Genomic DNA, 16,385 nt, shown 5'->3' on the forward strand with positions numbered 1-16,385 from the left:
ATATCAGAGTCTAAATAACGTTATCTATTGTGAAGACTGCTGGGAATACTTTCGTGATAAACTGGTAAGATGTACGACTCGTGAAATATTGCTCTATAAAGGTATTATTAAGGTCACATACTGTGAATGGATGATGCGGCAGATTTAATGGTGTGTGCCACATTTGGACAAAATACACTCCACATTTAAACTGTACTAACCGTAAAAGGTGTCTGCTGTTAGTCGTCAAATGTGGATGTGAAGACATTCAAGTCTGGTTGCCAGCGAAGGAGCTTCCTTTTCTCAAATGTACTCGTTGGAGGAGTTTGATAGTTGGAAGATTAAATATCAGCTTACAAAACAGTGATCAATGGAAAGCAAAGATTTAGTGAAAGATAAAAAGCCTGCATTTTAGTTGACTCTCTAAGTGTAATCAAAACACGAGACTATGAGCCCGAAGAGGCGGGGAATCTAGACTCTACTCACCTGGTTGCAGACATAGAACCGCAAGAACGGGGCTGTGGCTGACGATATTTAAATTAGTCATTGTGATCTAGACACACGTGTGAGAAAACAGTGAGCTCAGACCCGATCCACCCACAACTGTAGAATCAGCCTCATGTTGTGACGGTAGAGTCAGAGTATACTGTGTATTTTAAATTTCATTTGTCCATTTCCAAGCAGCCCAATCAACATGTCCCCAGAATCAAAGTTAATACCAGCACTCAGCACTATCATCATCTCGAATGCTTTCATTAAAGAGCCCTTTTATTCTTCTGGGCCACACATTATCAAGGGCCCAAGTACTTCGCAGACCAATTAACCTGGTCACTATGGCAACAGTTCTCTGAAAATGTATTCATTCTGTCCTTTTTGACTTCACAAGATGGAGCTAGAATGTAGACGACAACAAAAGCAATTCTGCGTCAGTTGGAGGCAGATAATAGCGGTGGTTCACAGCTTGGACTGCTGTGATTCCCTGCTGTAGAGTGGATTTGAGTGAGACTACAATCCAATTTAATCGGACATATAGTGGTTGCAGAGAATGGATGAGTGATTTCTCAGTCTCTGACTATTGAATTGGATATAAAATAATAACAAATAACCACCCCCCCAAAACAAAAAACAAAACAAAAATAATGTGGGTGCATTATCAGTTTTTATTGTCTATGAATAAGAAATTACAAAATAAGACAAATTGAAGTGTGTCTTCCCTCCCAACAAGAAAAAGGCAAACTGAATGATGTCTTCTTCATGAATAAATAAGATTCCTAAAATTGCAAGAAAAAACATGCAGTGGAGATAAAATGAAAGTTTATAGAAAAAAAAATAAAGAAAATAAGCCTCTATCTACTATGTGTATTTTTGTTATTACTTTAGATAAATCAAATGCTTGTGATTATTGGATAAGTCATCATCTCTGTACACTGACTCATTTGTGAGCACTCCGCTAGAAAGCATCTTGTCTGCTTAAATCCTGTCCAAAAATATTTAGAAACCCAAAGTTAAGGAAATATGTCCTTAAAATTACCCAAATATAGACAACAGGATGAGGTGGGAGAGACAAGAATCATTAGATGATACACTGTCAGTGAGCAAGCAACTAAACAAGGAAATACACAAATGTTGGAGGCAAAACAAACATGCTCTCATTTGGTTATTAATTCAAAAGCAGAAAGCACATTGACTTGGAATATTGTATAATTGGTAGTTAGATCATCTAGAAGTCATTTGTTGGTTAGTCAAAGCTTCAATCTTATGAAGCTACTTTATTTGACAACCTTGTACATTAGACAACTACAGCAGACACCAACAATACTAATACAAAATTAAAAAAAAACAGCTTTGCAAAACACAATAAATATAAATATATAGTAAGCTTATTCCTTTAAGACCAGTATATCATAAAAGATTTATTGCAGATGGACAGAAGAATCATGATGTTTTATGTTGTATAATTATTGTTTCTTTTTTTAATTGAACTTGTTACTTTGTAAATGCCTCCTCTGGTCAGTCAATTACAATTCTAAGGCAGTATCATTTGATGTACATGATGAACAGGATAGACCCTGTTTCTCCTCAATATAGTTATGATTTTCAAGAAAAGAAACCTGATCTGAAGATAACTGATAATGCCTAGCATGCTCTGGAAAATTGGTTATCAGTATGAAAAGCATCAAAGACAGGATATTTTGTGATGTCTTATCATGGGTGGTGTGGATTTGTTTTTTTTTTTCCACAGTACAGTTTTCCATCAAAAATGTGCAAAAAAATCATTTAAACCTAAACACATGAAGACACCATACCATAAACAACAATGCCTTAAGGCTTTCTGGGGCAGACAGCCTCAGTGGGAGGATTCTTTAAAAAAAGGATGTCATGCAAAATTAACACAAGCAAAGAACATTAACTGTCAAACATTCAGCATATTCATGGTGCAATCCAGCAGCTTATAGGTGTGGTTTCTTTCTACTTTCCTTTTCTTCTAGAAAACCCTTCCGGGAGCTACATCGTAGATGTTCCATTTCAGATAAGAGGCAATAATTGTACCATCACACATACAATTGCTATCTGCACAAATCTCAAATCGCAGCCCGGTATGCAATCTAGATGCCGCGTCCCGTTGCCCTTGCTTTTCAATGACATTTCCTTCAGCCGAAAGATAGGAGAAATCCACCAGAGTCGGAATTTAGAAATGTGTTTGTCTGTTTAAACTGGGCAAGAAAAGTAGAATAGGACTGCTGGTTTTGTAAGCAAAAGCCCGTTTTCTGTACCAAAGCTAATCTGAAAATCCTTGTTGTTATGACAACCATTATATTCTCAAGCTAGGTTTTGGCCACATTACCCGATTCATTTGTTGTACAAATTGGACCCAAAACAATTGCCACTGAAAAAATGTCAACGGTTAAAAGGTGTGTGACTGTATGTTCTGGGCACATTTCCTTTATTTTGCAAATCTTCTCCTCTAACCACAGTCAATTTCACTCCCGCTCACACGCAGTTATGATTCACACAGGCCAAGCATGAAATGAGTTTCTTTTTACAAGAACACATCTTGATTGACAGCTCAGCAAATGAGAAATCATTTACTGTGAATGCCTGTTTTTTTTTTTCCCTGCAAAGCTGCTCACTGCCTGTCGTTGGCTTAATGTAACGCCTACTGCATCACAACCACTAGAGCTAATCTGTCACAGTTAACGCCATTTTGGGGTTCGAAAAAGGCTATCCAGTTTGCCTCTGAGTAATAACCAAAGGCCCTGCTTCCATTACATTCTTTGAAACCATGAATGAATCCATTAATAATGATTAGATTTTTATGCTATTACTGTGTGAAGCAAATATAATATGCCCGCAAGGTTATAAAACGCTGTTGTTTCAAGACAGGACTAAGAAGCAAGAGAAATTATGAATTAACCACCCTTACGTTATTTTCCCCCCGAGCACAGAAAACAAATTAAGCTTCCTCAAGGCATTAACTAAAATTAAATGTTATCCTTGCGCTAAAATATTTTTGGATTTTTAGCCAACAATTTTTTAATAAAAAGATAATATGAAAATACAGAAGGAAATACTACTGTTGGAAATGTTTTTTTTTGTTTGTTTTTTTTTTGCTTTAGTAGGCAAAGGGCTGCCTCAAGAAAATATGGCTACGAATGAGGTCAAAAAGACCCCTTTGAGTAGTTGCATTTTGTGCAGATCCAAGAGAAATGCTTCCATCTAGTGGTAAAAATACACAGCAATCATTTCCTTGATAATTGACATTGAAACTGGAAGACATTGAACTTTTGACAATCCAGGATGTATCTAATTGTTATTTAATTTGACCCTATGTGAGGTTCTGCAAGCTGTAGCTTTTTTCAAACTCTGCTTTCAACCTTAGCCGAACAAAGACCAACATTATGCAGGGATAAATATGTATTAGATCCTATCAAAGTTACTGTCACTGAGAGGCTGTCTACGTTATACATTACATCTTTACTCAATGATATTCAAGGTAACATTTTTATCTGGTGGTAAATATTGTTCCATGCTTTGTGCATACTAGAATAGCACAGATGTGAGGAGGTCAGATCCAACACTCATGTCTACAAAACCAGGGAGAGACGGTTTATATGGGTTTCTCTATGGTATCAGTAGACCCCAGTTAGAGCATCTCTAAGCACTTCCTTAGCTGGATTTGATGGGAGATAGCTGACAGTAACCTTTATTTGGATTGCCTATAAATCTGATATTCAAAACAATGGGCCTGAGGGTAAAACTACCAACTGTTTTGAAAAAAGGAAGGTTTGAGCCCCATCTCTGCAAGCCACTTTTTGTAAGAAATCCCCTTTGCATGAGACGGAAACTTTGGGTATCAATACATTTGGATTTCGTGTACATTTTTAAATTTGAATAACACACTGCTAATAACACACTTATAGTATTTGGCTCAAAAAAACAGCCAAAATGAAACAACCACCTGGTCATGTTGTTATACCCTCAAATGCTAGTTTGATTTCAAACATTTTCAGTTTAATCGTGCATAAATGATGTAAAATATGACTTTATTGTGCTACAGCATGCGCTAAAAAAGTAATAATGAGCACAAACAAAAGTAATCTTCCATTGTCTTTATTACATTTTAGATTTACAAGTTATTTTCACATTTCTCTTAAAAACAGCGAACAACTCTCTGCTGTTCCAGGTAACAATACAATGCAAACAACTGCATTTGTGGCACAGTTCCTTGCAAGGAAAAGCACAGGACTTTTCTAATCACGATGGTGTGGAAACCATGAAAAACTGCTGTAATTGAAAGAAGAATGTGACCAAAAACTACAGCCTGCTTTCAAAGTCACTAATGACTATGAATTAAGAGAAAGATGTCAGGAGTAGAAGAGTGAATAAAATGAAGAAACTGCACCCATGCACGCACGCACACACACGCACACACACACACATACACACACACACAAATTTGGAGATAATGGGAAAGAAAAAAGTCTCTCTATGACTCCAAAAAATTCATTTAAGACAGGAATCAATCAAGTGAAAGGATGTTTAGGATGAGCAGGGAGGTAGATAGATAGATTGAACCAAGTCAGAAGAGAGGAGTGGAGAAGGATTTAAGATATTCCCTCTAGCTTATGATTTGTTTGAAAAATATTCCGTTAATCCAAGTGGATCGAGATAATCTCATCTTTAATCTCAGTTTAAGTGCCGAGCAGGCGGGTAACTCTGCCCTTTCTGGCCTTTAATAAATGCTGTCCTTAACACAATGCTCTCACTAGGATCATTTATTGCATTCGCTAATTCTTGCAGCACTGGCTGCTGCGACTCGGAGATGCGGCTTCTGATAGATCCACTCCTTGCCTGGTCCGCACCCCTGATTTAGCTCCAACCTGAGGGTCGTTCTTCGGTAGCTTCTTTGCTAAAGTGATAAAACAGATATAAGTTCACAAATGTTAAAATACTGCATGTTACATATCACAGCAAATTTAAGGGCAATAACGGAATTATATGAAAATGTTGGGCATGAAATACAGGCCTTGCACATTGGACTTACTTGTTAAATGAAATTGTGTCTGAGTTTTAACACTAGCAGCTTTGTTTAAAAACATTCGGAAAACTTTCAAATTCAAAGCTCATCGAACTTTCCATTTTGTTTCTTTCTAAAATTAGAAATTGGATATGTAGTTCAATATTTCCGGTAATATTTTCATCATAGTTTTAATCAAATCTTCCGGATTTAACTTCTCATCAATTAACAGTTAATTCCTGGGTTGCTCTTAGACTATTACATGCAATAAAATAGGCTAAGTAAAGCTACATTTTGGTAAGAGAGCTCTCGGTCCCTTAATTTTGAAAATAATGATAATAATGATAATAATAATAATAATAATAATGATTAATATAATCTCTCAGCACCTATACCTCAAGACCTCAGGAGGCACTCTTCTAAAGCTCCCCAGAGAGCCAAACACACCCGGCGAGGGAATGAATCAAGTGGCCCGAGATGAACACCACCAAGGAATGGGACCAACTAGACCAGGATCTTGATTAAGTCCTAGAAGCCACACGAGCAGGGACAGTTGAGCAGAAAGTCATTACCCTCACAACAATAACATACAATCTGTCAAGGGAGGGGATTGGAGGACAAGAAGGTGAACATCAAGAATGCACACCAACCAAGCAGAAGAGAAAGAGAAATCCATCACTTAAAGTAAGAAATCAAGACTCTCAACAAGCAATTCAAAAGAGGCCCGGTTGATGAAAGGGAAGGCATCGGAGGCAGACTCCGAAGAGCAGAATGCACTTGGAAAAGGAGGAAGGATAGGGAGAACTAAAGAGCGCAGTTCACCAAAGACCCCTTACGATTCACCAGAACGCTGCTGGGTGAGGCAAAGTCAGGAAGGCTGACCAGTCCCAGAGAAGACGCAGAGGCGTTCATGAGAGAGACCCACAATGACATCTCCAGAAACCAAGCCCTGGAGGTCAACCTAAACATCGACATTATTGACACACCTGGAAAAGAGCTCAATAGCAGTAAACCATCCCGGAAGGAAGTCTAAGAGGTGGTGAAGAAGGCCAGAGCAGGATCTGCCTCCGGCCCAAACGGTATACCCTATAAGGTATACAAGAAGTGCCCAATGCTGCTCCGGAGGCTTTGGAAGCTCTTCCAGGGGATCTGGAAGAAGGGCATCAGCCCGGTGTGCAGGAAAAAGGCAGAGGGCTGTTTTGTGCCAAAAGAAAGAGAACTCCTCAACCAGAATAGACTAGACTAATTCAGAACAATCTCACTGCTTAGAGTAGAATGCAAGATCTTCCTTTCCGTTCTGGCTAAAAGGATAACCTTAGACATGACTGAGAACGGATACATTGACACCACTATCCAGAAAAGTGGGATCCCAGGCTTCTCTGGGACACACACTGCAGTTCTCAGTCACATGATCCAGGAAGCCAAAGGCAATGACGGCAACCGGACTGTTGTCTGGCTGGACTTGGCTAACGCTAAGGATCTATTCCTAACACCCCTATTCGCGCAGCACTAGACCCTGACCTCATCCCTCAGCACATCAAGGGAATGATCATCAGTTACTTTGACGGAATCCGGCTACGATTCAAAACAGACAACTTCACCACCCAGTGGCAAAACCTGGAAAAAGGATCGTAACTTGCTGTAGAATCCTCTTCAACATGGGAATGACCCTCCTGATAACAGCCGCTGGGAAAAAGCCAGAGGCTGCAATAGGGTCTCTGACATCCCCTGATGAGAGGTTACATGGACGACCTTACTGTGATGACCACAACCCATGTGCAGGCGACGTGGGTGCTAACAGTTCTGGACCACATCGTTACGTGGGCCAAAATGAGGTGTAAGCTAAAGAAATCCAGGTGCATGGTGATCAGGAAAGTTAAACTGATGAAGTGGGTCACGCTGCATGTGCAAGGTGAAGTGATTCCATTGATAAAGGAAAATCCAATCAAGTACCTTGGGAAGTGGTTCAATGACTCACTTACTGACAGGAACAAGATCAGCAGTGGGGAGCTGACTCATCTCTAGCACAAGCTGAAAGTATGTTGAAGCTACATAACATTATTGGAACAGCATATACAGGAAGACAGGGTCTTGGAAATTCCCATGCCCAGCAATGGGGGTAGGGAGGATCCAAGGAGAAATGGGTCATGATCCAGGAGGAAATACGGAACCTTGAGGAGGAAAGATGAAGGGAGAGTGGAGCTAGCGTTCCAGGGAGCATAGACTTTGCGCATCTCATTCATGCTAAGATCAGTCCCAACACATGCTAAGAACACTCCAAACTCTGAAAAACTTGCACAAGTGAGGTATGAGGGAGGACACATTGTGCAAGCTCTGCAGGGAGAGAGCTACCATGGCACATATCCTGTCAGGGTGTAAAACAGCGCTTGCCGAAGGAAGACACAGGTGGCGCCATGACAAGGTGCTCTTGACACTCGTTGACACCCTGGAGCAGGAGATATGCAAGAAATGCCAACCATATGGGAGAGCAATACCACCAAGTTTGTAAGGGAGGGACAAAAGCCACCAACCACAGCAACAACAAGAAGCCATCTGCTGCATAACGCTGAATGATGGGAAATGAAGGCAGACCTGAGGGGGAAGACTGCAATTCCCCCAGGTTGTCCAGACAACCCTGAGGCCAGACACGGTACTGTGGTCTGAAGAGGCAAAGAAGATCATCCTCATTGAACTTACAGTCCCATGGGAAGAGGGTTGTGAGCAGGCATTTGAGAGAAAGAGCACCAAATACCAGGATTTCTTGTTTGACTGCAGGGTGAAAGGATGGCAGGCATGGCTCTTCCCAGTTAAGGTCGGATGTAGAGGATTCCCTGCCCAGTCAGTATGGAGAGTGCTTACAGCAATTGGGGTGACAGGAAGGGAGAGAAAGATGGCAGCTCGCAGGATGAGGGAGGCAACAGAAAGAGCCTCTTGCTGGTTATGGGGCAGGAGAGAGGAGCTTAGTTGGAAGCCAGGAGGAATTGACGGGCAGTTATTTGGCCACCACTGCTGACCCATGAATGTTGAGGGTGTTGCGGTTCAGGGTTGAACACCCGATGGCTGTTTGATACCAGTCTGATGACATCAAGTCTTCCTGGCCAAGGCTACATTCACTAACAGTGAATGAAAGAGAAGCATCTATGGATGTTATTGTAATCATAATCAATTTATACATTATAAATCCCTCGCTCTCTGCATTTAACCCATCATGGATGAACAATGAGCAGGTGGCTGCTGTCCATCAGCGCCAGGGGAGCGTCAGGGGTTTGGTTTATTGCTTAACAACACTTCGACACACTAGGAGCCAGGAATCAAACCAGGAATATTCAGCTCTCCCTCCTGTGCCACGCCGCCCCAAAATATTGTGTAGATTTGGCAAGTGGAGTGTGCAGTCTTGCAAAAACTCGATTGAATTTGCTAAGAATGGTCAAAAACACATCTCAGATACTGCAGTTAGTTGCAACAACTTCTGATCCATTTGTGGACAATATTGGATATGTTGATATTGGATATGTTAAAAGTTCTTTTGAGCTTGCTTTAAAACTATAAATTACATATTACAGCATGCTATATATTTGACTCCACACTATAAATTCAACTGCATAAAAGAGTGACATGACACAGCTGATTTTTTCTGAAAGTGATTGTAAAATGAACATCAAACATCAAATTTGTATTTCAAATGATAAAATTGGGCCAAAAAGTGCAGGAACTATGAGGAGTCATCTACAGCCCTGTCATACATACAGGTTCAAGGTTCAGGTCGTCCTACAGCTCCCCTACTCTTATGGCTCATTTTTACGAAGACGGATGTATGCCACTGCAATGTTTGAACTCACACTGCATTCAAATATTGTGCAACACAAAAGTGCAAACACAAAAGTGTCAATCATTTCAATGGCTATTACATCAATCAATGTTTCCTTTTAACAGCCATGGCAATATTGCCCGCTTTTTGCTCCCTGTTCAGAAGTAGAGCTGTTCTGACAGCTGCTCCTCCTTGAACTTAAACGGTACTTATAATGACGCCAAGCCATGACAGTGGCATTATATTACCAGATGGAAAAAGGGTTTTGCCTTATTAGAATATCACACTTACCAATGGCCATGAAAGTTTCATTGACATTCATGGCAGTCTTGGCTGAGGTCTCCATGAAGAGAAGACCATTTTCGTCTGCATATGCTTGTGCCTCCTGGGTGCAAAATAACAACGTTGAGGAAAATTATTAAAATTGTGCACAACAAACCAACTGGACAGTGATTTTATCATTAAGCTGACAACCATCTGACATTATTTAGCAGTAAAATGTTGATCACTTCATACCTGATGGTCCACTGCTCTCTTGTTCACAATGTCAGCCTTGTTGCCAGCAAGAGCGATTACGATGTTGGGATTTGCTTGTCTCTGAAGCTCTTTTACCCAGTTTTTTGCTCGTGCAAACGTATCCTGAAAAATAGCACGTAACCTTGATGGGAACTTTTGTCCAAACTACAGCTTTTTCATGAATACAGATGAGCTTGTTAAACAGCTTATCTAAAGATGTGATCTTGAAGAGCCACCAGATCAGATCACTCACAATCCTAATGACCTCATCAAATGGTCTTTTACCCACATCTGTCTGCCTCTCACACAAAATATAATAGTCAGATTTCAGTGAGCATCATTGATGCATAGGGCTTTGAGATTGAAGAAGTTCTCATATGTTTGAACTTGGTGAGGGTCTGCAGTCTGAGTGCCTTTTGAAAAATGATCTCTATTTTTGCTTTTAAACATCAATGAACAAAACTTCTTATAGTTTAAACTTGATACTTTATAAACCCCAGACTCCAACAAATTTAGGATGAAGCACAGAATAACGAAAGAATAATAATGGTCCTTAAACTGTGAACTGTTGAGACTTACTATGTTGGTGATGTCGTAAACCACAATGGCGGCCTGAGCGCCCCTGTAGTACATGGGAGCCAGGCTGTGGTAGCGCTCTTGACCAGCTGTATCCCAGATCTCAAACTTCACAGTGGTGTCATCCAGACAGACAGTTTGTGTCAGGAACGCAGCTAAGAAGTGGAATGACAATCTGTTTCAGTCTTTTCATATTACACTGATATTATACCTGAGTATGGAACCTAAACCCAAACACTATCTATCTGTAACAAAATCTTAACAGTTTGGCCAGATTATGTAGATTTCTGGTCCTCAGCGGTGCTGGAGAAGAGCGTCCGCTGGGTCGTTGAACCTCAGATCCAGGAGGAGCAGTGTGGTTTTCGTCCAGGTTATGGAACGGTGGACCAGCTCTCTACCCACAGCAGGGTCCTCAAAGGGGCTTGAGAGTTTGCCCAACCAGTCTACATACATTTTGTGGATCTAGAGAAGGCATTTGATCGTGTCCCGCAGGCAATCCTGTGGGGGGTGCTCCAGGAGTACGGGGTACCAAACCCCATTATACGGGCTGTTCGGTCATGTAAGATCGGTGTCGGAGCTTGGTCCGCATTGCCAGTTGTTAGTCAGATCTGTTTCTGGTGAGAGTTGGTCTCAGCCAGGGCTGCCCTTTGTCACTGACTGTTCATAACTTTTAGGGATAGAATTTCTAGGTGCAGCCAGGGTGTTGAGGGGATCCGGTTTGGTGGCCGCAGGATCAAGTCTCTTGTTTTTTGCAGATGATCTGTTTCTGTTGGTTTCATCAGGCCGTGATCTCTACCTCTCACTGAAGCAGTTTGCAGCTGAGGATGAAGTGGCCAGGATGAGGATCAGTACCTCGAGATCAGAGACTATGGTGCTCAACCGGAAGCGGGTGGGTCTTGTTCACGAGTAAGGGAAGGATGGAGCGGGTATAGACAAGCAGATCGGTGCAGCGTCTGCAGTGATTGGGACTCTGTTCCGGTCTATCGTGGTGAAGCGGGAGCTGGGCCAGAAAGCGAAGCTCAATTTACCAATTTACGTTCCCACCTTCACCTATGGTCACGAGCTGTGGGTAGTGACCGAAAGAATGAGATCACGAATAAAAGCAGGCAAAATGAATTTTATCCACGGGGTGGCTGGATACTCCCTTAGAGATAGGGTGAGAAGTTCAGTCATCCAGGTGGAGCTCGGAGTAGAGTAGATGGCTTTCAGAATTAGACATGTTTAAACGTTTACGTTTTTTTTTTTGATCGGTATAACATGATCGGATTGGGTACAAAAAAGGATGCTGGCAAGCAAGCCTTTTCATTTTTTAATGTCTTTCACCACCATTGTGGAATGGTCTGACTCTTGGGATCAGGCAAGCCTGCTCTTTTGATTTCAATAAAGGTGTACCCTGCCTCTCACCCGAGAGTAAGGATAGGCTCCAATCCCACCTGCGACCTTGACAGCAGGATAAGCAGTATAGACGATGAAAGAATGAATGAAAATGTCATTATTATTTTGGGAGAGCTATTATGTAGTGGTTTTGTGTGAACTACAAGCATTTATTGGCATGTGAAAAACAAAATATAGAATCTAACTCTTGCAGACAGACGAAAAAACAACCACCAACAGAATAGTTATACATATGAATTTGCGATGCATGTTTCAATGTCTTACCTCCAATTGTACTTTCCTGATATTCATGGAATTGGCCTTTGACAAAACGCAGCACCAGACTAGACTTTCCCACAGCCGACTCCCCCAGCAGGACCAGCTTGAACTGGATAATTTTGTTTGCAGATGCTGCACCATTGGGCCTGGTAGCTCCTCCACCTTGCCCAGCCATTGGCGGAGAAAGAGACTGCTTTGGATGATGTGGCCCTTTAAATGGGTCGCAACTACAGCCTAGTAAAGTGGGGATGGGAGTTTATTTTGAGTACTCAGGCACTGACGGTGAATGAAGTCTGGGAAAGTCCCCTGCAACCAGTTACACTGCGAAGGTCGTTGGAAAAACTGTACCAGAAACATGCAGATGGGAGACAAAATAAGCAGAGATAATTGAGGGGAAAAAAAAAAGGTTAACATTTTTTCAAAATTTACTGAAAGACAAACACCTCTATTTTACCTCAAGATGATTTGACATTTATTGACAATTCAATTCATTTGCCCCATAATGTCTTTGCCTTTTCTTACAAGTTATGATCCTAAAACAAATTTTCCCTGATTAGCATTTGATTTTTACACATAATAATTACAGCACAAACTTCACAGTTAAACAATATCCATCGTTAATTGATAATAATAATTTCAAATGTAATTATTACACTTCCCACCATCAATAAAGATTGAGAAAGACTGGTCAATGAACTGGCGAGATAAAATAAAAACGGCACAAAACCAAAGCTCTAGCATGAATCCTCCCATCATTAAAATTCCCATTTTTAGGCTTAGTTAAGCTAACACAGGTGACTTCATTGTAATTTTGGTTGAAAAATGTGGTGTAAATGTGTGTTACAGCCATTTTGAGCAACCTTTAGATGAGGGAGTGTGTCTGATTCTTGATTACAACACCCACACATCAACATGATAGTGGTGTTTCAGATTAAAAACCATTAAACAGAAGTCTGTCCTCGACAATCCATACAATTTGTCAGAATAGCTCTCTATAGCACCGGTTCAAACTTCGGGCGTCAACAAGTTTTGAATGAATTTCACACAGTGACAACGTGTAGTTAAGCAGTTGTGTGTGTGTGAGAGGGACCTCTCTGAGCACAGCCTAGGGAGACCAGCCTCACATAGAGGAGACTTCTCAGCTTTAAGTCTAACCCTTGTCAGCTTTGATCGGATATCATTTAGGGACAAAGGTCGCTTTTTAACAAACGCTGGACTTCAAACTGAGACTTGCCAGCTATTACATGACAAAGTGGGCTAACGTTACATCACTAAACCGGACGAACAAGTTTGCCCTAACTTTGCCCAAGACATAAACACTGCAGAGAGTTAGCTGCGAGGCTAGCTGCTGTAACCAGTTAGCAAGACTGCGAACTGTAGAATAATGCAAACACCCCTTTGGCGTTCTTACCAAATGTGAAAGACAAAGTCCGCTTCGCCCAATAAATTGTGACCAACAATGGCCTTGTCACCTGTGGACAGCAATTTTCTGCTTTTCTACCGAAACGCTTTCAGGTTGGTTGAACTGTACGCTTCCGCCTTGTGCAATCAAAATACTTCCTGAATTTGTCCGTCATGTGATGCAGTTTCACGACCAATGAAAATTGGCGGAGGGAGGTCGTTACAGAATCTATCTATCTATCTATCTATCTATCTATCTATCTATCTATCTATCTATCTATCTATCTATCTATCTATCTATCTATCTATCTATCTATCTATCTATCTATGTGTTATGCATCTCTTCTATTACCATTTCATGTATGTATGCGTTGATTTATTTAAGGGGTTGCCATCCATTTTTCATTCACTTTGCATATCATTTTCGGTGGAGTCTCCTAGTAAATTCAGTTTGGCAGGTTATGGACCACAAGATGGCGCAGTGTCATTTGAAAAGAGAAAACTCATCTGCCCTACCGCAAAAAAATTGGAAACACGACCAGTAACAACACAGGTCAGACACTGGATTACATGAGCTACGATGGTTGTTCATTTCATGTTTAAATTTCAGAAAACCTGTAACGCTGATGTTGCTGTCGAAAAAGGCAAAACTTGCCGTCTGAATACAGGGATATCTTAGTCCATTCGAGCATCAAGCTGTCTAACTTTTGGTAAGCATTATCTAAGTAGAGGTATATTGTCATTAAAATGACCCAATAACAGACAAACAAAGTTTAAAAAATACTTTTTTGGTTTAAAACACATCAAAATTTAGACAGGTCCAGTACACGTGCACATTTGGTGCTCCAGGTCTCTTCATGCATGGAATTGTAATTGAATATCTTAAGACTGAAGTCTTACCCATATAACAAAGGGTTAGATGAAGGAAGTTGATATGTTGTGATGACCCCTAAAGAGAGAAGCCGAAAGAAGAGGATTACCCCCTTTATTTTACTAGTGTATGTTTTTTGTTTGTGTCATTCAGAGTCAGCAAGTCAGAGCATGGCTTTTGTTTGTGGGTTCATTGTAGCTTAAATATATCATTATAGAATTAACTGTATAAATAATAATGATAATAATAATAATAATAATGATAATAATAGTAATAATGATAATAATAATAATAATACAGATTGTTATTTCTATGACAAAATATCACACACACAACAATATCTACAATTTAGGATGTTTCATACTACATTATTCTACATGTTGCACAGGTATCTCTCGTAGAAAGAGGCAATTGGAACACCTGGATAATTCATGATCACAAGTCATCATTTCATGCAGCCCTTGACGAAGCCGAGACCTGCAAAGAGAAGACGGGATGGACTGTGACTGATACAACTATTAAGCATTCAAACATTCATTTCTGAAGGGCATAGGCTGATTAAAGACTAACAGATGTAGGTCTATATTCTGGAACCTGCATGAAAAATGATGCTGCCATAGATGTTTGGACCATAGCGGGTCTCCAGTGTAGCTGAACAGATCCTAATCCCTGCAAGGTTGCACCCTCAGGCTTCACCTGAAGAAAATCACTCCCAACAGTCATTAACAGCCTAATGTAGCATATTCACTGTAACTCACATGGGAAACATGGTATTGTCGATTGTAAGTCTTGTGCTGGTTCTTAAGATACAATCTTAGACACACACATTTGTTGTGTTTTATATCAAATAACCCTGGCTGATGATAAGTAGCACAGATCAAGGACTGCAGTCTTAATGATTTTATGACATTGTTGCACAACAAACCAGTTATTTCTACAGACGGGCTTTCTTGCTGTAGCCGTATTACCTCACATATGTTTATATATGTCCACAGGTCTTTTTTATCTGGTTTTGTTTCACAGTTGTTGCAAATCCAGTATGTCAGTACATCAACAACATCTTGAGTATTTATCCTGTGAAATTCTTCAAAGAATCACTGAAAAGGAAATGAAACAAATGTTTGAACAAATAAATGTGCAATGGACAAGTGACTTAATGATAAAGCTGGACTGGCTCATCAAATTATAATCCACATGAAGACATCATAAGAGATCAGTCTCTTCAAGGACAGCCCTGAGGACAATATGTCATACTAAAGCTATTTCAGCATGTTCTACTATTAATTACATTACAGCATTGCATTTTTTCATCAACAAAATAATAATGTTGAGTAATGAATCAATAATAATTTCAGGTTGATGGTTCTCGCAGTAACAAACAAACAAACAAAAAATGGCTGAGGCATCTGTTACTAAATTTAGGTCTTTATCATCTTGCGTGTCTAAATGTACCCATTCCTTTCACTTTGCTGGATATCAAATTGATACAGTATACTAAATAGTCTCTAATATCGATACATTGGACCGAGAACATTATGTTAAATATTCAAATATGTTCAAAAGCATTCCCTCTCCCTCTTAACATACTGTATGCATGTTGTGCAAACTCCTGGGTAAGCAAACCTAGACACGTCTCTTGAACTTATAGATGGAATCTTTATATGTAAATAAGCCGTTTAGACAAACATTAATCAAACACTAATACGCTATTCTCTCTCTCTCTCTCTCTCTCTCTCTCTCTCTCTCTCTCTCACACACACACACACACACATACACACACACACTGCAGAGAGAACAAATTGTAAGAATGAATGAGCAATCATGCTTCTCTGAGATTGAAAGAAGGTGTGTGTGTGTGTGTGTGTGTGTGTGTGTGTGTGTGTGTGTGTGTGTGTGTGTGTGTGTGTGTGTGAGAGAGAAAGGTTTTTTAATCAACAATTGATTAATTATTGATGAAATTGATCACCATTTCCAGAAAGGTAGTTTATCTCCGCAGTGTATCTCTGAGTACAGATCTGATAAAAGAAAAGATTCAGCTGTGAAATTTGTTCACGCACTCAAAC

The 16,385-nt window shown here is 40.3% G+C and overlaps 1 protein-coding gene across 2 annotated transcripts; it reads right to left on the bottom strand.

Moving 5' to 3' along the window:
- Nucleotides 1-4,574: 4,574 nt before the first annotated feature.
- On the bottom strand, nucleotides 4,575-13,600 carry LOC147215146 (ras-related protein Rab-5C-like). 2 transcript variants are annotated; one of them, XM_086139870.1, is made up of 6 exons: nucleotides 13,462-13,600; nucleotides 12,057-12,392; nucleotides 10,401-10,552; nucleotides 9,822-9,944; nucleotides 9,597-9,690; nucleotides 4,575-5,389 (listed from the first exon to the last, which is right to left on the bottom strand). In XM_086139870.1, exons 2-6 carry the CDS (start codon nucleotides 12,223-12,225, stop codon nucleotides 5,268-5,270), a joined length of 660 nt encoding a protein of 219 aa, XP_085995996.1. In that variant the 5' UTR covers nucleotides 12,226-12,392; nucleotides 13,462-13,600; the 3' UTR covers nucleotides 4,575-5,267. The 2 variants fall into 2 exon arrangements, with proteins under 2 accessions (XP_085995996.1, XP_085995997.1); XM_086139871.1 differs by having other exon boundaries at nucleotides 12,057-12,284; nucleotides 13,462-13,593.
- Between the last annotated feature and the right edge of the window lie 2,785 nt (nucleotides 13,601-16,385).

The sequence above is a fragment of the Fistularia commersonii genome, chromosome 32 (assembly GCF_037954325.1).
Source record: "Fistularia commersonii isolate RoL2024-O1a breed Wild chromosome 32, RoL_Fcom_v1.0, whole genome shotgun sequence".
In the NCBI taxonomy this organism is placed as follows: Eukaryota; Metazoa; Chordata; class Actinopteri; order Syngnathiformes; family Fistulariidae; genus Fistularia; species Fistularia commersonii.